This window comes from Phaenicophaeus curvirostris, chromosome 1, assembly GCF_032191515.1.
Source record: "Phaenicophaeus curvirostris isolate KB17595 chromosome 1, BPBGC_Pcur_1.0, whole genome shotgun sequence".
Classification (NCBI taxonomy): domain Eukaryota; kingdom Metazoa; phylum Chordata; class Aves; order Cuculiformes; family Cuculidae; genus Phaenicophaeus; species Phaenicophaeus curvirostris.
The window spans coordinates 37,390,613-37,416,405 of record NC_091392.1 but is presented as its reverse complement, the minus strand read 5'-3'; the positions used below and the strand labels follow the sequence as shown (position 1 = coordinate 37,416,405).

General features: G+C 35.2%; 1 protein-coding gene across 8 annotated transcripts in view; it reads right to left on the bottom strand.

Moving 5' to 3' along the window:
* ANKS1B (ankyrin repeat and sterile alpha motif domain containing 1B) overlaps positions 1-25,793 on the bottom strand; it is a 427,837-nt gene that overhangs the window by 276,258 nt on the left and 125,786 nt on the right. For all 8 annotated transcript variants that reach the window (XM_069852975.1, XM_069852979.1, XM_069852978.1 and 5 more), the window contains one exon: positions 24,175-24,340. In XM_069852975.1, coding sequence (XP_069709076.1) covers positions 24,175-24,340 — 166 coding nt within the window. The remainder of the gene's footprint in view (positions 1-24,174; positions 24,341-25,793) is intronic.

The following is a 25,793-nucleotide window of genomic DNA, read 5'->3' as shown; positions in this document are numbered from 1 at the left end:
GTAAGCTCAAGAATTTTTGCCTAATCAGCTTCTGCAGGAACACAAATAATCTCCTCCATCTGCATAAGTCACAAATCGCTCCGTGAAAGCAATGACAGAAGTTTCTTCCTTTCAGTCCTCCTGACCTGAAAGAATTTCTGGAAGTATAATAGAGATTTAAAAGGGAGGGAAATATAAAGTTACATTAATGTTGCTAACAAAGGATAAATAAGATTAGTTCCAAGAATGTAAACTTTATGAACTTTCCAACTTGGAGGTACTTTGATGACATGTACGATTCTAAGAAATACTCCCTGTAGAAACACTACATATCTGAATGAGGTCTTACAGATTCTCATCAAATACTGACCAACAAACTGTTTTTCTAAAGGAAATACCAGGCTGGAATGTTTCAGCAATATTATTACAATAAAGTTCAGGTGGCATTCTGACAGACATCCAAAATGGAGACAACTCGTACATAACCTCAGGTGCTACCTGAGGTCTGAGAGTCACAGACATACAATTTCAACTTTGTTGAAAAGCATGTGCATCAAAACTCTCAGTCCTTTAGGTACGCAGTCCTAAGACACAGAATGGCTTTTCCTGAATCGTTGCAAGTGTACAAAGAAATCTTGGATCTGAATTAATTTCACTCAGAAAGTAATAATACATGTGCCTTAATGAGATGAATCAAACAAATTTTTATACAGCCTTAGTAAGGAACTTGAGGTGAATCTTCATAATAACTTCTCTAACATGGAAGAACTTAGGTGGCACTGCAGAAAGCCCTACATCTTTCTTACGCTTTCCTGTCTGGCCTGGCATCTAACTGGAAAACTATTTACATGCAGAATGCAAATCAGTATCCTGTGATTTGAATTCCTACCTCATCAAAGGAGGGACAGGTATCGGCCAAGAAGATACCCTACTAAGTCCCTGCCACAGTCTTTGGAAACTTCATAATGAGGATGAAGACTCAATATGAGTATTAGGAGCATCTTAATTGAGCTGAAAATCTCATCCTCTTTTTCTCCAGAATATGAAATATCATATTCTTTCAGTTTATGGACAGACTAATCAATAGATAATTATTGACTAACCTCACTGACTGAGGAATCAGAGACTTGCTTTAAGAAAGCCCTACACTGAGTATGGAGATAACAAAGGACTATGCTGCTGCAGAGACACGTGTTAATGCAGGCACCATCTAGTAAGCTAAGAAATAACATCTAGAGTGAGAAATGTTCTACATGAGTCTAATTAAGTGTACTTAGAGCACTTATTTACTTACTGGTGTAAGAAACAAATTAAACTATTGTCTCTGACAAACAACTAAATCTACAAAGAACTCAAACTCCGAAGTACTTCAGCAGTCCCTGAGCTTCTGTCACTGTTCCTTTGCTGTGAAGCATGTGTGATTGTGCTTAAGCACAGCTGTCCTTTAGCTGTTCAGCACATGAAAGCCTTGCAAGTGAAATTGGGATGGCTTGCAGATGAAGAAGTATCTCAAAAATGCATCATTCAAAGGACAGATATTTAGAAATACAGATTGGTGCTGATGCTCATGTACACAGTTTTCTGCCCATCATTTCGTTATGTTACAAGGCCACCTCAGTTTACTTTATTGACACTTAAAATGTTCAGGAGATGTTTACAGAGGCATCAAGTTGTCTGAGAAAGATTTTGATCTTTCCGCAGGGAAGACCACAGCTTCTTTTTGACCCTGCTCAATGATAGATCACTGAAGGCTAAGTTTCCCACCAGATGCTGAGAAGCATCAAACTGACTGGAAGTGAAAGTCTTGGAATGAAAATTTATTGGAAGATATTCATGAGGGGAGGCAGAGTTGTTCTATGCCCCACTAACTTCTCCACATACAGTATATGCATACCACATAACATATTCAGGAACACTCATAACATGCAGAAATCAGAGAAGATTAGCTACAATCTTTCCTTCCAATACAAAAAAGAATCATACTATTAGAACGCAGAAATAAAGCTTTGCAAAACAAATTCCAATATTTTTCTTTGAAATAAACATCCCAGCAAAAAAAAAAAAAAAACAACAAAGAAACAGTGGCTCAGTATTTCATGCCTTCACTCCTTTCTTAGGGGAATGAAGTGTCTGACATGTAATGGTTTCTTGTAAACAATCTCTTTATTGTGGACAGCTGTTTATTTTCACAGTAGGATCTTCCCATTAGGCAACAAATAATGATTTACTACCTGGGTCTGCTCCATCGGAGAGAGAATATCACCATCAAATTAGTTTCTGCAACCAATTTGGACAACTTCTCTATTTATGCATGCAGTACTCATAGTTTCATTAAGAATAGAATTTCATATATTTTCCTTTGTAATTGTATTATATAATAATTAAGTTTTCATTCTTTTTTCTCTTTCTTTGATAACAAAACTAAAGGAAACTGCCTCCTCTCCCCTTTATGTAACCACAATGGTAATACTGTAAGTTTCAGTGGAACATTTCATGGCAAAAAGAACTTGGAAACTTGAGAACCTACCAAGTTTATCAAGAAAATATTATCTCCCATGCTCAGTTTCTGATAGATGCTATAGCTGGGGCCAACATGGAACTACTTACGGCTGTCATTCTCTTCTAGTTCCTGGCTCAAGCTGCAATATGCTAGAGATGTTTCTGTGCAAGTCAGATAACATCAGGCTGCAGGGATCATCTGGCAGCTAAAAACTACTGAACTGCAGCATGCTCTAACAATATTTCTTCCTGCCTCCATCATACATGAGCAACTGGCACAAGGATTATGTAATTGGAGCTTATCTGATTTTTATAAATGGTTACTGAGGATTTTCCAACCTCCATTTCCTTTGTTTCAGGGCAAGGAAATAGAATAAAATAATAATAAAAAAGAAATACTGTGTTGTGTTTTCTATTTACAGAATAACCAAAACAATTTTTAAAAGGTTAAACTCAGCTTTTTTATTAACTTGACTCATCTAGTGTGAACTATAAAAATAGCTGTGCTGATTTAAATTCTGTCAAACCTTACTAATTTGCTTTGTTTGTTGATTGATTCATTGGCTCAGCAGACAAGGCTTTAAAGAACAGAAAGTGTTACAATTCCATTATGATCACATTTACCACTAACTATCTGATGGACATACGAAAAAAAAAGGTAATTTCTCACAGGATATTGACAGGTTTCCTCATCTTAATATTTCTCTCCAAATCTTAATACCTCTTAAAATTCTATTTACAACTTTTCCCAATTTTTGAAATATTTACAGTAGAAGGAGACTCAGTATTTACAGCAATGGTCATGCCAGTGACACACTTGCCCATGTCTATTAGTCTTTTCCTTAGGTATCAAAAGATTATAATTAGAAATGGTGTTATCATTGCTTGGAAGCCAACGGTCAGGTTGTTCCTACCACCTCTTAAAACCATCTTTTTACTCTCAAGCCACACTAGCGCTATTTGAGCTGCACTCTTTGATTATAGACAAGTGGCTTGATTTCAGTTACAATAAAACCTATTAATATTGAACCAACTCCACCAAATCCAGAAATCCAGATTGGTTCTTTACCGGTCTCTTCCAGTTATCACGTATTTCACCAGGAGTTATTTTATATATTCTTACAGGAAAATGATAAAAATAAATTGAAGAGCATTAAATAAGAACTGATTCACCTAATTGTTACTTCTTGAAAATCATGAATTTAGGAATTTTTAAGCAATTTCACATTGGAAACATTTATTTTCCACAGCACCTTTCTATGAGAACACTAAGGAAGGGAGAAAACAGCAAGAAAAACACCCCAAAAAATCTATTTTTATCATACTATCACATATAATACAACTGTAAAAAAAAGGAGATGCTTTTTTTTGCATAGTGCTATTCTATCTATTATCCAGTTTGATATTACTGAAGCCTATTTAATATGAGCGTACAGTTATCTTGGTCATAAAAATGTCTAACTACGAATCTACACTCGCCTCCTGCCTCACACACAAGATATTTATATAAGAATTAAGATCATAACCAATGCTTTCAAAGGAAGAAAATTTGATCTGCTGTCAGCGACATTGTAAGCATTCAGTGATTCATGTGCAATGCAGACTTTTGGTACAAGAACAATTCCTGAATAAAATGAAAATGATATTATGTAATGTGTAATGTATGTCTATCTAATAACACTGATTTTTTTAATTGAAATACAGGTCCTACAGCTAAACTTCTGTGTTTATATGCTAGTGTTTATATGCTAGTAGATAAAATGCCTTGCAATGAAATGGTATTAATATGTTCTCAAAGTCCTGAGCAGTTCAAAACTGATCTTCAGACTTCCAAGGAGAGATTTCTTAAAATACAGCTGCATTGCAGTGAGCATGCTAAATACTTTAAGTCAATGAAAACAGTTAAAATAATACTAATTAGAATTCAGAATCTACTCTGTATTTAGATATACTATATTGAGGAAATTCTAGGTCGGAGGAACAAGTCCTTCATTAATTGTACTAAGATATGCATTGTTTTTAAAGAAGGTATAGATAGCTCGCCCAGACATTTCTGTTGTAGACAAACAGGGTAAGATTCAACTGCCAAAGCACTAATGCCACCTCAGAGGTCCAAGAATATGTTAAGCTTTTTTCTGATTTTTACAGGATAAGAAGACAGTGCAAAGAGCTTCTATTCACGGATATGGTGACCGCTTTATGCTTTTAAGGATCACTCAGATTTGAGTCTGGAGAGGGCAAAATGAAAGTGAATATTTTCTTATTTTAGAGAAATTTTTTATTTTGCTCTTATCATAAGAGCAAACTATGGTGATATTTTACTGCTCTCATCTACTAAGGTGTCAGAAAACAACTAAAAAATCTTACTCGTTTAACTGAAACTATAAAAAAACCCATGCACTGAGATCTTTGCATTTTACTGTGCTGTGTGACATCAGTAGTTGGTTAGTGGAAGATTCTCTTCTTTCATAAGGTTGACTGCTTAGAGAAAAATATGCCCTATGGAAAGTAATAGACCATATCACCACAGTTCAGAAGTGTTTCTTCAATATATTCGTCCCAATCTCCATGGACTGTGAGGACAAACTGTTCACTGGAACTCTTCTAATAGATAGCTTTGTCATAATACACTCAAAGAAAAGGCACTTCAGTATTAAATTTTGAGTAGATACCAAGTATACTAACCGGAACGCTTCCTACCACATCTAAGAAAGCAAAGTATCAAAAGCCAAAAGTCAAGTCATATTCCAGAAATATAGTTATAATTACATTTCACCTCAGAAATAAATCTTCATAGTGGAACATACAGTTAATCTGGAGTTTTCCACTTTCATTACAGAAGCATGCTAGCATCCTTTTCAAAGTCTACAGTTTTGTCTATATTAGCCATTGCATCAGTTATTTCTACAATTCAGTAATGACAATGGATCAGCAGATCAAAGCAGTTGATCCTCATGACACTGCATTTAGAATATATGTGGGTCTGAATTTTTAGGACTATATAGCATTTCACCTATTTTGCCAAACACCTCCACCATTCATGTACCTAACAGCTTCAAATAACAGAAGGACCCCATACTTTTGGTGCCCACCTGAAATGGACCTTCAGATCAAAAAGCACTGTAGTTTATAGTCTCCAAAACCAGCCTGCAACTGAAGCAATGAACAGCAACTGGGAACTATGATTTATTTCAAATTCTTATCCAGTGCTCTGAACCAAAATTCAGCTATATACTCAGCCTATTTTATTTCCACATTCCATTTATTTGCAGAGTTCCTTAAATATTACATGGTTAGGCTCACAATTTGCTATAAAAACAAAAGAAGTATATATTCAACTTTAGAGGTGTAGATCAGTAATAATCTCGAACTAGATTATATGCTACACGTCTGACTGTGTGTATATATACATACACACTAAATTCTAAAACCTCTGAAAATATAATACTAGACTTGAACAAAATATTTAAAGCACAGAGCCTAATCTTTATGACCTTGCGGATCTTTATACTATAATCTCAGGGCTTGGATAGATTTGTACACTGCAAGTCCAGGAGAAAGAAAAAGGGTGGAAAAATGAATGTGCACATATACACATAAGCATAAATACAGAGATAGAGCTGCATACATAGAAAACAACTTCAAAGGCATCGTATCATGAGTAAATAATTTCCTTTTATTCCTCAAGCTCTACTCTGTGTGGAATATTCCATGCAATGTTTCAAACTACTTGAAGATAGGCCAAAATCCTGCATCTGTTTTAGACACCCCAGCAAAAAAAATATGATAAAGCTCCAGATGGCTCAGCATCTTCTGGGATCATTATGCTTTTTAGTGTGGTATCAAGGCAGACCTAAGTTTTATCAGTTATATCAGACTCAGTTCTCAAGGCTACTAGAAAACTATTACAGAAACACTTATCTAGTCTGGCAATTTCTATGAGTTTGGATCTGTTTTTAGAAAAAAAAATCTTGGAATGACTTTGTATGTGTTGTGACCCGTAAGTATCAAATGTGTTATACAGAGGCACAAAGCTCTGGAAAGGACACAGCAATGCTAAGTATCTGTCTTGGATGGAAATCAGTCAAAACCACAACAGAGATCTTGGAAGAGCACAAAACGAGATAATATATAAATGGTACTATTTCTGAAAGATCAGTCACCAGTGAATTCATTTACATATATCTCCATACAGAGGTCCTGGCCACCAGAAGGGCTAGTTTCATCAACTGACTAAGAAATGCGCACGTTAATGTAGACTAGATTTATTGCTCTTCAGTAATGGAAGAATGAACATCTAGTCCTTTAAAAATCTTCATAACTGAATGGAAGATTTGCCACTTATAAACACACTGGAGTGATAGAAAAATCAGTATTTTCTGATTCCAGGGTTAACCAAAGATATGGAAGTTTTATCAGGGATATGTTGATATTCCTGTGCTGAGGAGCAGACCAAGAAACTTGCCCAGATTATGCCTCAGGGAATCTTTCCTGCTGTTCCTGAGCTTCATCTAAAAGTGAGAGAGAGACTCAGGCTCACATGAAGAATCATCTGAAGAGTTTCTTATGGTAAATAGAATTTGGGCACTGATCTTCCTGAAGCTTACAGAAGGCTATTAAAACACAATTAACTCTTTATAAAGACAGATCAGGGAGAATCACCACATCACGCTAAAGCATACTCATAGACAGATTTCAGTGCAAGTCTCAAAACAAAGTATCTGAACATTTTGTATGGAAACAGCACTACTTAGGCTCAGTTAATTCATCATGGGTCAATCTAGGCAGCCAGATTCTACTAGCAGTAAATTTACAAGGCAGAAGCTCAAGCCAACAAGTAGGAAGAAACTAACAAAGACCCAAAACTGAGCAGAGTAGGTCACAAAATACAGGAATTGCCCTGAATTGCCACACAGCTACCATCAATAAGGTTGCTTGGATAGCACGTGTAAGCAAAATGCAATGTCTCCTGTAAGCGGTGGATCCATTGCAAAGATTCAGAGTAATTGCATACTGTAAATTAAGCTAGGCTGAAGTTCACACATAAAAAATTAGAAAATGTCTTATTTTGTCAGGCAGATAACAAAAAATGTTCATGTTACATAGTAGCCTAAATGAAGGGACTAGACAATTTTTCATAGTATAGGATTCAGCTTTAAAATTGTTTCAACTTGACTTAATCCTCAAAGCAAATCTTCCCTCCTACATGACTATGCAACATGGCATAAATCTAGAAACCACAGATAAGGACAACCTTGTATTTCAGGATTACAAGGAATGAACATTACAAGAGACATTTCAAAAGAGCAGATGGAATACTGAATAATAGAATCAGTAGGTAGCTACACTGGATGCATAAGGAGAACAGTTGGACTAAACTGTTTGAATTTGCTCTTTTGAATTTGTTTTGTTTCCCACACACTTAAACCTGAACAACCATTGTTCTGAGTAGGATTGTAAATATATATCTGCAACTGTCTTGCTGAAAGCTGAAACTATAACTGGCCCAGTCTTGGATGTGGCAGCTATTTCAAGATTGTATTTGGAATTAATTACCAGTGAAGTGCATTCCAGTGGCAGCAGGGGGTCTGCTTAGTTGTTTCTGCATCATCCATGAGAGTTGGGTATGACTATTATCAACTTTTATAATTCCTCTAATCACCCACCTGCTCAAATAGACTTTGGAACTGCTTCAAGCTTGCATAACTCTTGTAATACCAGGCAAGTGTCTGGAAAAACATCTCTCATTAAGTCCTAATGAGAGATGATGGGTGATCTGCACCATTTCCTGAGTAATCTTTTGAGACTGCCTCTGCAAGCTGTTGGTGTCTAACTGAGCATTCAAAAACAATGCTACACCATTGCCATATACCTATTTTTTTGTGTGTGAAATATTTCTTTTCTTGGTTTTTCCATGTTTAAAAGGTTTGTAGTGAAATGACTGCACTTGCCTATGACAGATATTTCATAGATCTCTGCATTTTCCATGTAGTCAGCATGTTTCTGGAAGTTCAACGAAAAGCACAGGGTGTAGTTACAGGTGCCAAAATATTTTTGTTTATTTCAGTCATTCACTAAAAACTGGAATGCCTAGTAGCCTTGTAAAAAAACCCCACCATCTTCCAAAAAAGAATGACACACACTGGAGATGTCTGTGCTTATATTTAAATTAAGCTCAGCATTGAAAGGACACAGAATGATATCATATGTGTGCCTTTCACAAGGCTGCTCCTATAATCCAAAGAGAATAACCAAAATTTGCTGTGCAGAGAAAGAATTCTGCTATTGCAAATGCAATAGATGATTATTAAATTAGTCTACATTTTCATATTATCTCAGAATATAAATGGCAAAAGGCAGTGAGAGTAAGCGCATGCTCTCAAATCATTTGAATAATACTGGTGATAGCCATATTCCACACAGATCAAGCTCAGTAAATAAATAATTTAAACACTTTGAGGATAAACCTTCCAATATGCATCTTTCTGTAGTTGTGATGAACTGCTCTTTATGGACAAAGCTATATTTTCATGAGCTTCAATTCTTCTGAAGTATCAACTACTTAATAAAGCTTTTTATCAGAACACTGAAGTAAAAAACTAATCAAAATTTTTTACAGATGGTTAGAAATTATATTTTAATATGTTTCAATACCCAGTTATTCCTATTAAAAGTATCATAATTTTAAGCATATTCAGAAAGCTCAATTCTCACTCTGAAAATTTACATTTTTGTATTTAATCTATATTCACAAGGAAAAAAGGTTTTTGTGCAAACTTGAAATGTTTATTGTATCCAGTGTCACAGTACACTCATTAAGCATAAAGAATTTGTCCAGCTATCTAGTTCAACATGTTACCCTGATAATGTCAAAAGGATCTAAGAAAGAGCAAGGAAGTACCATGGATAATTTTGAAATAACAAAATCCAGTTTCCAACCATCAACAGCTAATATGTGGCATTACAGCATTAAAGTTTTTGGTAACTAAAAAAAAATCCCAAACTCTTGATTTTATTTTTTTAATTTCCAAATTTTCTTTTTTATAACTAACACACAAAACAAAACTTTGCCAAATATTACTTTTGCATAATTTTATTTATAGTTAGCATTTTCTTCTGAAAAATATACAAATTCTACCCTTTTTACTAATATTCCTGCACAACTTTATTTTCTATCTGCTGCAATTTAGGTGAAACTATATGTTATAACAGTACTATATATTTACACATTATTAAGCTTACCTTCTGATTGACAAAGCAGGATTAACATAAACTCTGTTCTCAGTGTTCAGAATCTTCTATACACTTCAGCATAATTAATTTAGTTACTGTCACATCGTGAAGTTTGCCTCAATGGTTTGCTCTTCTTGTTTTGCTTTTAGGTTCTCTAAGATCCTCAAGCTAACTATGCAGATTTCTTAAAATTCTTCCTATTAAGTGTTCCCACTAACACAACCTACTACATCTCTTATAGAGACCACAGATATGGAGTGCAGATAAATCCTTGGAATTTTTGAAAGATTATAAAGACGGCACAAAACTCTACATATATTGAAGAAGTACGCTACTTGTATTTGCTGTTAGTAGCAAATGAATAAATCAAAATTTCTAGACCATGCAGCTTTAGTCCATTTGTTTGATATAGAGCCATAGAATCATAGAATCACCAGATTGGAAATGACCTCTTGGATCATCGAGTCCAACCATTCCTATCTGCCACTAATCAATATCCGTCAAATCAATATATTCAGACAAGAAGGAATATTCCAACACAGTGGGGGTGAAACAGAGTAGCGGATCCCATCCGATCATTAATACCAAAAGAGGGATCATAATTAAGTGAAAGTACAATATTTTTTTTTGCCAGGTTTTATGGAGAAAAATATTGCTTAAAACTCTTTGACATTCCTTAACTTCAACTGTTACACTACGAGAAAGAGTTACAATTACGTTACACTGGAATATAGATAAGTATTTAGCCAAAGCAAAAGGCAGAATTCACAGAATTCCCATCACACTTATTACTGTAACTCCTAACCCCCAGCAGCTTCATACTGCATAAGTCATTATTCCATTAGAATATGAGTTACAATTTTATTCCACATTGTGTTGATGAAGCTGATATCCAGCAGCCGGACAAGCAATTTCTAAAAAGTATTGCTTTCTGTTTGCAACGGCTTCATAAGGCATTTAAAACTTCTGTTAAATTTATCAGTGGCAAATCCTTGTGTATGTTATTACAGCCTGTATGGGAATAAGCTCTGAAAGACAATCTGTATAAGGGATCAGAAAAAAAAATATTTTTTGCAAGTTTTACTTACACAGTATTCACAGCAAGTTTTGATTTGTTTTTCACCATAATGTAGGACAAAAATAGATGTCAAAATAATGGAAGTGCTTTGGGAGAAAAAAGTAATTTCACTCCTAGTGCTACTTGTAAGAAAATGGTTTTAATTGTGCTATACTATTTAAGTACCTTCCAGCATGAAGGGAATGATATCTGAAAGGAAAAGGACATAGAGTGAACAGCTGGAGATAGAGTGGAAGGAATAGTTTTACTAACAGCTGTTTTTATCCTCACACAGAACAGATACTACTGCATTTAATGATATATTTTATTATAGAAAGAATAATACACCCTGACCCAGAAGAAAACATATGAAACGGTCCTTCTGAAGGACTTTTCTGGTTTCTGAAAACAACAAAGCAATGCAGTGTGAAGATATTCTTCCATAAGAGTTATTCTAATCTGCAATATTTGAAGGCGTATGAGGAAAAAAAAAGAAGGAAAAGACAAGTTTGATATCCTGTTGCAGCAGAAAATTATTCCATCGTTAGGTGCTAGCAAAGATATCTTGCATCTATGTGCTTGTGGACTGGCAATAACAACCCATTCCCATCCTATTTTGATATTTAGCAAAATCCTACATCTCTTTCACACTTTAAATTTCCTTTTGAGGTGGCACAAAAATGAGAAGAGTATACAAAGAACAAAAATGAAATCTCTGTAAAGTAATAGAAAGAAACTTTTTGGCATCAAGCTAAATACTGCCATCAGGACTAGCAGGTGCAGAAAAGGAGACAGAAGCACAGAAAATGGAAGCAAAAGTGTGGTTTTTATTTAACTTAACAGAATTATTATTTTTTTTACACAATGCAACACTGACTACCTTCACTAAGAATCAATTTTTTCTATTTTTAATCATCTCTGACATTGAACAAAATAAATAAATCTGTTCATTATGTACAAAATTGGTATATTTTACTAATTGCTCGATATTTTCACAAATATTTTGATGTCAACAAAATTTAGCAAGCCATACCAAGAATTTTGCTTTCCAAATGTACCAAAGAGAGTAGAAAAGTTATCAAAAAAACTCATAAAACATATACTCCCATGAAAAAGGGAGTACCCACCAGAACATGATTAAAGGTATTGAAATACTAAATAAAACTTAAATTTTTCACAAAACTGCCACATTTAAGTTGTTACTTAAAGCAACTGGTTGAGAATCTTTTATTTTCAGGATATTTTCATTAGAAATAATTCTTGGAGCATGATGGAAGTCCTGGGGTGTTTTTTTTTTCAAGAAAGACTAACGGGGGAAAAAAAAAGACAAGCACTGCAGGGCAAGTATCCCAAAAACTCATCTTTTGATAATTCAGGTCATGGGTGCTGGTGGAGGTCACTCCTATTCTTACAGAGTGGGGTACAGATTGAGTTGGTATATCGTGGTCTGACATGGAGCTGGGATGCAGACAAGATATGAATCATGAGCCCAGCATGCTCATATCCCATGACACAGATACATTCACATCATAGCCTGGAACTTAAGGTTCTCAACTTAATCTGCCACATCCCAGATAAATGTCCTGATATGGGACATAGAAATAGAAGACATTGTCCAAGTCATCAACTCAATACCTAAATTGAAGACAATCGCATAATAATAACTGCGATACTAGGCAGCTGTAAACTTCATCTGTTTACTACCTGCAGCAAGTCACAAAACACTCCCTAATAAAATGTATTAAATTTGCGACCTTTAACACAAAATATCAAAAAGCCTGAAAAACTACACAAGGAGCAGGGGAGTCAGAAGGATTGTTAATGTCAATTTTAATTACATTAACAATGTTAGTTCAAGCACCTCTTCCTCCAAAGCTCAAGATTGATGTATCCCTAGAAATAACAAATCAATCAAAGGAGGCAGAATACCTGAATGGATGAGCAAGGAGCTTATGGAAAACTCAAATAGAAGAAGCAAGTTTATAGAATGTGGGAAAGGGGTCTGGATACTTGGGAGGAATATAGGAACGCTGTCAAAGTATGCAGTTGCAAAAGGAAGATCAGGAAAAAATATGGGCCCACTGCTGAACGGGGTGGGTGCCCTGGTGATGGAGCATAGAGAGAAGGCAGAGTTACTGAATGCCTTCTTTGCTTCAGTCTTTAAGGCCAGCCCATAGGAATCCCAGACCCTGGAGGAAAGAAAGTCTAGAGGAAGGAAGACTGTCCCTTGGTAGATGAGGATCAGGTCAGAGGTCATTTAGGCAAACTGGACACCAAAAAATCCATGGGTCTCAATGGGATGCACCCACAAGTGCTGAGAGACCTGGCAGATGTTGTTGCTAAGCTGCTCTCCTTATCATTCTGTGATTCTGTTAATGTCCCAACATTCTGAAACAGCTGAGAATGTCTAGATGATCCCAAGATATGTATATTGCAGTGTCTAATGATTAATAATTCAGAGTTGAGCAGCTTTATAATCTGAAATTGAGAGGGCAAACAGTGGAAAAACCAGTGTTCCACAAGAGGCGGCTGAGTTCTTTGTGTGATTCAAGACATATCTATATTGTATTTCCTGTTATATCTACAGTGTTTCTGAAAATCAGTTTAGCTCTACATATGGTAATTGAACATTACTGCCTTATAGACATAAGGCAAGTGAAGCACTGACTCTTGAGCACTGGATGTCTCAAATTTTAGGACTTAATTTCCTATAAATCCACAACAGGGGAATAAGCAGAGTCTTGAGTATAACAGAATAAAAAGTATGAAGTCAAGACAATTGATTCCTCCCAACTTCTAATATGAAGCAAGATTCAACCTGAAAAACTCTGTAGAAAACCTTGTTTAAGATTTATAGAATATTCATAGGTGCACCAGGAGACAAATAGTATTAGCTAAAGGTCTACTGAAGACCTCCATGCTGTGCTACACCCATTACACAAGCTTATATTCCTCTAGAATATACCAGATGCACGTGAACTGTAAACAAATTGTTAAGATGAAGTTTTACTATTACTGCTAATATTAGCAACTACATGGGTTTTATTAATATCGCTATATTGTTCCTCATATCTATTAAGTCATTGCTACTTATAAAAGATAAAATCACTTATATATGCTCAATTATACAATCTCAGGAGTATTTTGAAGTGTAGGATTGCTTACTAGAACAGAATATGTTATAGATGGTCTATGTATATTTCATCCATGACTAAAAAGTACTTTACAAAGAATGCTGCAACTAAGAGTAATTTGAAAAAAGAAAAAACTCAGATCTTGCTAAATACTATGTGCATGTGGGCTTTAAAATGCAAAATACCTCAAAATAATTCTGTTCCTTTGAATTATTGTCTTGATTTGAAAAAGGGTTTTTGTCTGACAGCATGCAGTCAAGTGCATAACGAGATCGTTCTAGATGGTAATCACACCAGGATGGATAAAACTGAGTGTTGGTTAGAATGCACACACTTTGATGAGGACTCATTTGCAAAAAATTGCCCAAAACTCCTGTGAAAGCTAACTTTTTCAACTTCGATAAATGATAATAAAAAGTAATGTAGTATCAGAAAATGTTTAACATATGTCAAGCAGCAGCCTTTTTCTTTCACTTTGCAGAGAAAGCATAAGCTTTCCTTCGTAAAGTGGAATTACTTTAACAACACAAACATTTACTGGAACGTACTGGATGGGTGGAGACCTGCACGTATTTTGATAATGAACTGGCCACGTGGCTTCAGTCATTCCCTTGTGCTTTAACTTCAGAAATGAGAGAGTATTTTTAAGAATAGCATTTCATTGTTAAGGATGCTATTAGAGATGTTATCTAGAGGAGCATATGATGGGGTGCAATTATCTTAATTATATACTAAAAACCTCTTAGACGGATAATAAGGTTGTAAAGGAAAGTACATTAGGGCAGCAACATGTAAGAATTGACGTGGCTTGTGCAACCTCAACTCAGCCTTCTGTGCATATGCATTCTGAAGAAGTCTAACTATGATTTCTGTTAATCCACAAGACCTCTGCTGCATCAAGGACATAAAGGACTGGGGGAATGGACAATGGAACAAACCAAGTTATGGCACATTATTCTACAAATAATATTATAAAACAATAGAGATGTGAAATATTTCCCCTAAATATAAAACACAAACTCATATGAAAATATGCTTATATGAAAATATCCAAAAGGAATGTTAAAAGTGAGTTAATAAAGCTAGAGATATTTAATCAGCAGATGTATCTAATTTATATCCAAGAGTTTCAAAAGATCGGGCAAGACGTTCCCTCATTAAAGGCTGCTGTTTCTTAATAGCACTTGGAATATTGATAAGATTTGAGAAGACTAAAAGGAAGCTAAAGGAGTAACCTTAGCAGTGATAGGTTTTCAGCCTGACATCGGGAATAATGGAATAGCTGATATGGATCACCATTAATAATAAATAAAAGGGGTTATGCAAATTAGCTTTGCTTCAAAGAAACTGGGTCTTATTAACTTGTTTATAAAATAAAATAATAAATTTGTTTAACACAAGTAAATCGAGTTAATTTGACATTTACTTCTATAATACATTTGGGTTAATATTACACTTTCGTTATTAAAATTAATTTAAGTTGCCTATGTTTGTAACTGAGGTAATTTTAAATATAACAATCAATTATTCCTGATGTATGTTTATAAGAAGGATCCACTGTACGCGTCACTCACTCGCTTTTTCCAGACTACCCAAATGAAAAAAAAAAAAAACAAACCAGTTTTACCCATTTTCATCTTCCAAACACCATTGGGATGGAAGGAAGGTAAAAAAGCCTGTATAAACCTCATTTCTCTTAATGCTTTTTGTTGGAATTCTGAAAGCTGCAAGAATTAGTCAAGAGAGTAAGACACAAGAAATGGCAGTCACTGAATGCTTGGTTCTCAATTTGTGATGCTGATGTTATATTTTTGCTCTTCTGGATAAATTCTGCTTTTGTCAAAAGGTAAGAAGTGTTATGAAACAAAAAAAAGCATGACTTTTATTTTGTTCCAAACACTGCAAAGAATGAAATTTTAACATAGTGCTTTGTCTTTAGAGTCTGTCAATCAACCAGCATTATAATACCTTAACTGGTATCCTTTCCTGATTTCAGATTTTCTTTTCACAAGAAAAGGAAAATATTCTCACAAACAGGACCTCATTTTGCATCTTATGCTACGAGTCACACACTTTTACCAATCTCATCTTGATACTTAGTTGACTCATTTCTAATTTTAATTAAGTCCCTTCTTTTGGAAAAAGATACATACGATGAAAATCTAACAGAACTGAAATCAATGGCAAAACATGCCCAACAGCAATGAGATTAGTCATATATGCCAGCCTCAGAGACTCAGAGCACTTGAAGGCCTATTGATCAAAATCTGTAGGTTAATAACACCCGTCAACAAAATAGTAATCAACATAGGAAGAGAAACACAGCTGAACTGCACTCCTCTAAGAGATATAGTACTAAAAAGCTAATATATAGCATCTTAATTGTACTCCGATTACTATGATAAAAACATCAGAAATACAGGAAATGGAAATGAAAATGTCATGATAAAACAGAACTCTCAAGCTGCCCATATTTTGGGGATTTGTACTTGGAGAAATTAAAAAGAACCATAAAAGACCAGGAAAATAATAGAAAATAAATCATAGATTTATAATTCATACTATAGGAACAACTATATTGGCAAACACTCCCCAGGCATAATTTTCAGAAATCTTTTCTTTTACATCTTTTTGAAAGGTGTTTAAAACAAATACTAGCTTTACTGACGAAAAAAAACCCCAAATGCATGATAGAAGAGCTATTGTGTATTTTATTTTTCCATCAGCACTCCCTAAAGCTTTATTAAAATGCCATGTGAAATTAAAAAATCCAAACTGCAAACATATGTTAGTGTCATTAGACAAAATTGCTTCTGATAAGAAGTGTGCACTCTATACTGTGGCAGTAGGAATGACAAATACAAAACGTGTCATCACTGAAACTCATTCAGAAGGTTAGTTTGGTTTCCAATACACTGTGTTCTGGCAAAGATTTGTATCCTGAAGCTCTGAATGTGATCCTTACACCTTTCTAAATTACCCTGTTAAAACAAGTAAATTGATAATTTTTGTACTATTGCCAAATTCATTCTGTAAGGCTCAGATACAGGTTAAAGGAAGACAAAGAAGAGCAGATAAAAGGTCTTTGTAGGTCTTATAACAAGGCTAGGCATTATATTTCAGCATGAATACGTTATTGACTGAAAAATACAGCTGAAAACTGATAATATTCAATTTTCACTTTAAAGTTAATTTCACTAAAATAAGGTAAATAAACAGCGAAAACAAAAATTGCTTTCAGTTGGACTAAATACAACATTTAATTGAAAAAATATATCTGATTTTTTGTTCAACCACTTCAAGCCTTCTTACAGTTCTTGTAACTTCACTCTCTTCTTCTTAGGCAGAAAATGGGAAGGATATTAGGGCACAGTATGTAGATAATATTATCCAGATTTTTATAGAGGCCAATACTTTAAATGGATGTATACATACAGAAAAAAAGACAAAATAACTTGAACATACTTTGTTACACACTAAACACTTTTGGCTGGCCTCTATGCAACAGTTCACCAGCCTTTGGAGTCCTCTAGCCACCACAATAAGACGTTACATATGAATAAGTGTACAGGCAATAGGAGATTTTCAGAATCATTCAGAGGCTGTCCAGAATTGCTTCTTGAAGGTGGTTTGACTTACCCATAAACAGTACATTAGGGTTCCTCTGGCTTGACTTCAGTTGGCTACAAACGCACTGAGGTTGAACATTAGGAGCTTCTTAATCACTAGTACAGACACCAGCGATTAAGAAGCAGACTTCTATTCAGAGTAACAGGCACAAAAACCCAGCTGTTTTTCAGTTGTATCTTGAGAGGTTTATTAAAAGAAGTACACAAAGGCTAGAACCTGATTTTTCTCTCTTTAAGGGGAGTATCCTCATCATGTCAGGGCACTGTGAGATTCTCTTATTCATTCTTCTCACAGCCTATGAATCTTTCTGTGCTAAAGGGGGATTGGACTATACAAAACACCCTGAGAACTGGGAAACTTTACTTAATAATGGGAGCATTTCTCTAAGGCCAAAATTACTTAGAGAAGAAATCACTTAATGTCTAAGAAAGACTTCAGCTATGAGGTTGTTATGGAAACACAAGATCTTTTGTCATTTACCTTCTCCACCAAATCAGTGTGTGGCTCACATTATGATACACACCTGTGCTGTGTGTTCCTTACTGACAAACTTTGAATGGTTCTTCACTTTTCACTCAACATACAGATGAATCACACTCTTTAGAGACGGTCTCCTTGAGTGACGGGTGGAAGAATAAGGAACATGGATTATCATGTCAGGCCCTGAGGCACTAATGAGTTCTAAAGGCCCTGACCAGCATTCTGAGGTTCTCCATTCAATCATATCTCTGGTGCTGGAGACACCATTTCTGCTCCAGCTGGGAACTTTAGTTCCTCCCTGACCTATGTTGAAGTAGTGCCCCTCTTGTGCTTATACCTGTGCCCTGTGTATCCAGACTTCAGTCCCTGCTTGACCATGGACCTGGTCTTGTCATCATGAGCATACCTGGATCTCCCTAGACCTGATCCTGGCCTGCATATTGACTTTCTAGCTTGAGTCAAGATGTACCTCATCTTCACAAACTTGCTTGATGATCTAGGCTCCTGGCCATGATCTCTAGGTCTGCCCTGTTCATGGGTGGTGAGATAGGGCACTGACTAGCGAGCCCCCTGCCCTGTCAGGCGTAGTAGTCCCCTTCGCTCCTGCCTCCCCATCCCTTGAAGCAGCAGATGGCCCTTATTTCTTCCTGAACCATCAGGCATAAGACTTAGTATTTAGGAAATTCAGCACTCATGGCAAGTAGGTCGTAACGATTTTGAATATGCACCATAATACCAAAAATGTTCATGGACAATCAGCTGCTTCAGAAATGTTGATGTCAAATTAGGCTAAATTTCACAAACTCCAGCTATTTTCATACGGTTCTACACCAACTGTTACATATTGCAGTTACTCTGCTTGATAAAGACTCTTCCCTTTATTATGTTCTTCTCTCTACACAGCTAAGTTGACCTTTCTTGATCACTGAAAGTATTCAATCCAGAGGAGCTGGACTGTAGGTCATGTGTTTAGGTGCAGCATATCCTGCTACCTCTGGTTTAAAAAGCGTGCTTAAATGAAAAACAGCTCTACGAGCGTACCTCCTGTTTGAATCAATTTGGGTGGGTGGACTTCAGAAAGGTTAGTGCATGATCCTTCAGATCAATTATAGTTTCAAAATTTTGAAGCGTGGGTGGCTAGGGCGAGCTGCTTGAATTCCCATTCATCCAGGCAATTTTGTCTATATGGCAGTGTGATGGGTCCTTTCTTGTGGCCACTTTGCAGTGGGTTGCTTATAGCTAGAAAATAACTGCATGAAAGCAAAGCTATTAATGCATTAAACAAGAAAACAGGCAGTTGCTATCTTAGTCTCAATCTGGAGAATTTAAATGCCCAAATATTCAGGATAGGGGTTGTAAAGAATTATTACTGAAGACAATCAGAAACCAATGACATGACAATGGCACTTTAATTATCAAGCCAAGTATTTAATGATTTTTGGAAACTATGTTGAAGAAAACATTTTTATCAAAATTAAAATATTAATCACAGCTAGGTTACTTTTCAATTTAGGCTGCTAAAGTACTGTCTCCTAGATATCTGTTTGATATTGCAAAGCATTTATACAGTAGACACAAGAATGCAACCAAAGGTGAGCTGACACACTGGCTACAGATTTTCAGGTTCATTTTCACTGTAATGACAGGAGAGGGATGCCAAGCTGAGAAAGCAAAAGCCACTACTTTTGCAGTACATAGGCCAGCCTGGGGACAAGTTGATATGTTGTAATAATTCAGTGACAAGCATTTTTTGTTAGTTTCCCTGCTGTGATTATAAGGCAATAAGAAAAAGTTATCATTAATTACATATTTATTACCTTGCATGGTACTCCTTACAAGTCACTGGTATTTAATTGCAAATTAAGTAATTTTTCTAAATGACAAAAACATGACTGACTATAGTGAGATTTCTCCAAAGCAGATTTCGCTGGAGCGATGATGAGAATAGCTGCTAAGATATCTCTTGCTTTATTTTTTAACTCCTTGCCTTTTGCTTGCCTGCTGCAGGCAAGTGGCAACTCATCACATATCTAAGGACATTTCTGTCCCCTTGACAGAAGCCATATCTTAGATATAACTGGGGAGAGTAGAGTTATATTAAAATTGGCAAGTTGGGAATTGCTGACTCTGTGGTGGCTGAGAGTTCAGCTTAAGTGAAGCTCCTAAGTATTTACCTTGTTTCTCAGCTGGAGTTTCAGCCCACACCGAGTTCTGCATTGCTACAGCTGAGCTGTTTCGGGAGTTGAAGATGGCTCACTACAGTGTCCTTGACCTGCAGCCACAGTAAAGTAACATAACTGGAAAAAAATAGGTCCTTAAACTAGAACTTCCATATATATGGATGATTTTCATGCAGTTTGGGGACAGCAATGCCTCTTCTGGTTATTGAGATGCTGTATTAAAAACTCTGTTAACCTGCATGAGCAGATCAACTTTCCCAAAGGAGAATTTATTTTGTCAACAAGTCATTCACAACAAACAGAGTTTGAAAAGTCTTCTCTAATTCCTAATGATACCCAAAGTGAGACCTAAAAATATTTTAAGTAGTAATGGCATATTAGCATGTTTACTGTCACCTGGTCTAATTCCTAGTGAGCATCTGCAGCAGAAACTATAGAGATAGACTGAAAGAAATATGATCTCTCTATTGGTCGTGGGCACACACTTAACTCCAAATAAAAAAAATGCACTTATTAACATTTCTTCTGTAACATAGCTCAGATTTCATTCAATATTTCTGCTAAATAAAGTGTATGATGTTCAAGGATGAAGTATGGTTCAAAATGTCCAGGCTACCAAGGATGCGAGTTAAGTCTGTAGGGGCTTTTAACAGCACAGCCCCCAGTGCAGCACCTAAATTTCTGCTACCAGTATTCTAGACACTAGATAACTGAAATGGTTCAGAAAATGTAATTACATTCTTAAGATTAAAAGGGCGATGCTAATGCATGCCTCATGAATAAAATTTTATGGTTATTTTTCAAGGTTAAAAATGTCGTGTGATTTCTCCTTTTACTGGAAGGGCAGTCTAAAAAGTAAAATTATTAGTAGAAATGTCTAGTTTAATGAATAAGGATACTGTCCTGGAATAGGCCAACAGAAAGATCAGTAAGATTGATTAATGAATCATTTCATTTACAAAAATAATTTTATGAGACTAATTTATGAACTTTTAAATCCAAATTTATATTTTATTTAGCAGAAAAATTTGTCTGAGTGCAGTATTATAGAATATCCCAATCAAGAGTTAACTGTTAGTTTAAAAGCAGAGATACTGAGACAGAGATGTTAACACACTCTGCCAACCTTGTCCTATCAATCTACCACAGAAACAAAGAATGGCTGAACTTGAACTCAAACACACATGCCGTATTATTCACTGTAATATCAGTCCTAATTAGAAGCAATCATTTTAACTGCCAGTGTAAACCAGTCATGTAACCATTCTTCTTCCTATATAAACCTAATTTCTTCCAAACAGACATCAAGATCACAAAACATCAAATTTCAGAAACAGAAGTATCAATCTTTATGTCTACTTTTATTTCCTTTCTGTTCAGTTTTTCTTCTTTATTTCTATTATAACAATCCTTTACAATTTGGTGTATGGAGTTCTTATCCTCTGCTATTCCCTACCAATTCAAGAACAAGATTCAGGAAATTAAAAATAATATGGAGAACTATAGAGCAGTCGTTTTTTTGCCCAGTAGATGAGAGAATGACAACTGGCAATTCTCAACCTGTTAGGAGTTTACTGGCAGGGCAGATAAAAGTCACAACACACAGCTCTGCAGCTTGAAAGGCCAGCAAGAATGACCTTTCCTTTCAATATATGAAGAGAATTTTCAGTCACTGAGTGTAGTCAGTCTCACTTCTGCTGCCAAGATGTAATAATGCCCCAGACAGCAGGGAGAGTTGATCAGCGTGTCCTACCACCTAAGGAAAGGAGACTGACAGATGCAATTTTATGCTCAAAGTGCTGCATCATGCTCTGCAATGAACTCCATATATGACATAGTACATCAGTTTGAAACGTTATTCTCAAAGTCAGCATGTCTCAGTGATACAAAACAATGGAAGTTCAGGAAAAATGGGGATGCAAATTCAATATTTGTTTTAAATTAATAACATCTGTAATCATACATAACTTATTCAAGCAATAAATCTGTAAGAACTGAAGTGGCAGACTGAAATTCACACACAGTTATGCATAGTGGTAAATGGCTTATTACTGTGTGTGACATGGTTGATTTCACTTGAGCCATTTGTAGTTTAATATAACAGCCAACATGATTACAGATATAGCTTACAAGCAAGGCCAGTTAGATAACTGCTACATTTATAGCTCAAAATAAAATCACATTTTGGACTCTGCTTATCTATACAGCCAAATGTTCTTCCCAACAAAATGCCAAGGAAAATATCATAGTGGTATAAAGAAAACTAACACAGAAGGAATTACAGTACATTTGTATTGTCAGCTTCTTGACCTTCTTGGATCTTAGAAAGATGATGGGTGACTTCATGAATGTCCTACAGCTTCCTTGATTATTGTCTGGGCCTCTGATACACACCATATTTAACTACACACAAAACATATTTCCAGACTAAGACCTTAAAATATCCTTTTCAGGATCTGTTTTTCACACTGATCTTAGTGGACTTACTGTGCCTAAGAAAAATGCCTGTGTTCTGCAGACAGAATATTTCCAAAGCCTTCTGTTTTAACTAGTCTATCTATTTTTTAAATATTAATAGCAATGGAAAACTTTGTAGTTGAGCCTCATTTGTACAGAGATAGATAATGAACTCCTTTGGCCAGTTTATTGGGTAGGTGTAGGGCATTTTTCCTATTGCACTTAGTATTATTACGGTGATTAATTAAGTAGAAGTCTGAAAAACATGGATAATTTGGCATTTTCTTCCTTTAATGAACGACAACTCATAATATTATCCTACACAGTCTGCTGGTTTTTTTAGATTATGAGAGACAAAAGAACAGTAAACCTTCATTTACTCAACTCGGAGTGCTGATTTTCAAGTCAAGTTCTGGTCCACTCTGTGTGACTATTCTATAAAGAAGCTATCCCAGCTTGTGCCATAGATCACTGTTCATAACACAGGTTCCCTCAAGTCTTCTTTAGACTAAATTTTATTGAAATGTGGGAATTATGATCCAATCCAACTCACCTTGAAGACTCCAAAGCTGTATCTTGATATCTGGCTCTTATTTATTATGCTTGATATAACCACAGCACTTTCCCAATATTAATTCATCTGTGAAATCAAGAAGGTGCTTCCCCTTACACAGAATAGATAGGTAATATGATATTGGTCAACAACTATCTGTTAATCTTACATATTACCCAAATCATGATTCATAGTCAAGATAGTACAGGTTGAAAAGTCAATTGTCCATTTTAAATAGATCTGTGCTGCTTAGAACTGTAATTTGTCAAACCAGATTCTCAGCCCAATTATTTATAGTGAAATGATTATATTCTGAATTTCCTGTATCAGGTAGTGACTAACGAAGAGTTCAAATAAAGGTAACAGAAGAGAGCATATAATCTTGGAAAACATAAACAGAGTCCTTACAGATAATATCATCCATCTGACTCGGCATAATTCTCTTGTTTTAAACAACTGTAACTCATTGCTGTTCAAACAAGTACAAAGCAAACAGCACTCTGGTAAACTGTCATTTAGTATTTCTTTCAATTCTCATTCACTGTTTCATTTTAAAAACCAGAGCAGATTTTTTTTTTATGTAAAATAGAAATACAGAGTACATTTCCATTTTTAATTAGCTGCATAATGTTGTTGCTAAGCTCTTCATTAAAAAACAGAAACAGGTTAGTGAATAGATTACTGCAAAAGGCTTAAAGAAATTCCATTTCTAATTTGGCTTTTTGCAATCTTCCTCTGTTTATCTACAAAATTATTTAAATCTCTGCTTTGTTTTCCCTTCTACAGCATTTTGCTATTAATTTTTATTCCAATATTAAGTTCTTATGGTCGCTATCGGAAGACTATACTCATGCTGTGATAAGAGTACCATACTATTAAACATACAAACGTATATGTTCTATATAGAATTTTATACCTTCTATAACATTACACTTAACCAAAGACTATGTAATGGATTATTTGGTAATTTACCTGGTCTTGAGGAAGGAACTCTTGCTATCTCTAGGGAACAAGGTTTTTTGGTCACTGCTATGTCTACTGAATCACAAAGACTGCTGTCATTTTCTGAAGGAACTGCATCCAGAGGTACAGAAGGTATTGCTTCCAATGCATAACCTCTCTTCTTTGAATAAGATTCCTGAAATGCAAAAATTTAAGTAGGTAAGAGAAACATTTCTCAGATGACACAGGGAAAGAACCAGGTTTGATAACTCTGGCTAGTAAGGTTTACAATTCAGCAAATTAAATACTATACTCTTCTGAAATCCAAATTGTAACAGACTAGAAGAATTACTTGCGTGCTAGAAGATAGCATTTCTTTAAATTCTTGTGTAATATAGTTCTTGTTTAATTACAGGAACGTTTTCATTCATCAAACTTTGTATTTAGCAAAATTTCCAACATAACTGGTCTTCCCATGACTGCTTTGCTACATTCTAATTCAGGTGATGTCTCTTACTGAATTTTTTAAATTACACCTCATGGAAGTGACAATTATATTAAACCACTGCAATTACTTTCTCTTTGGGGATAGTTTTATAATATGTGTATATTATATAAATGAAAGCTAAAGATATGCCATCTATATTTTGATGGAAGAATTACAGGTTTACTGAATTACTGCTCTGTGTTTTAGTAAACAGTAATAATGGCAGAAGGTTCCTTAACAGTGATACATATAGTGAATTCACCTCATTAGAAAAAAGGAATTAGTCAAAAGTTTTGCTGGTACACTAAACTGTACAATCAAGCAGACTGTCTCTGCTTTGGAACATGCATAAGAAGATACCAAAGAGTTTAATCAAAGTCTCTTGATGCATGATTTATTCTTTTTAATCCTAACAGAAAGCAACTGTATGGGCAAAGTCATATTTTCAAATCTTTCTTATGATGAACACATGGATGCTTGGAAAAGTCAAGCACTACACATAAATCAAATGTGATATAATAAAATGCAAAGGGCTAGAAAGCACAGTGACAGATATTATCATAGCACTACTCAGAAAATTATTGAAGAACGCAATGACCAAAACAGGATACGGAAGAGCAATTTCTTCAACAAAAGAACTCATATTGCCTAAGGTAAATATGGATGTAGACAACAGCCCCTTTTTCTGGTAAATTATTTATACTGTTAGTGGATCATTATACTACTGAACTTTTTGCAGTTTTTCTTATTCATTGTGTTGTGACCTGATTTTTATGAGTTCATAAACTGGTAATAATTCAAGACATCTCAAAGGATAGGATTGAAATGGCAGCAACAGGAGCTCAACTTCAAAATTCCATTTGATGACTTCAGTAGAATCAAATTTTAAATCCAATGTGGAACAACCACTGAATAAAGAATTCAAAAATGAACACTGGAAACAGTTAACAGAAAAAAAAAACCTAACAAAATAAAATACACAGAATATAAACAAGCATTGGTAATAAAAAATAAGTACCTACTATCAAACAATACAAGATTAGTGGTCAGTGTTCAAAAAACATGCCTGAACATGGAAGAGTATAATTGAAATCAAGTAGAGAGTTTTATTACCAGAATAAATGTGCATCAGTTGAAAACCTAGGTTTAAATTAAAGATGAT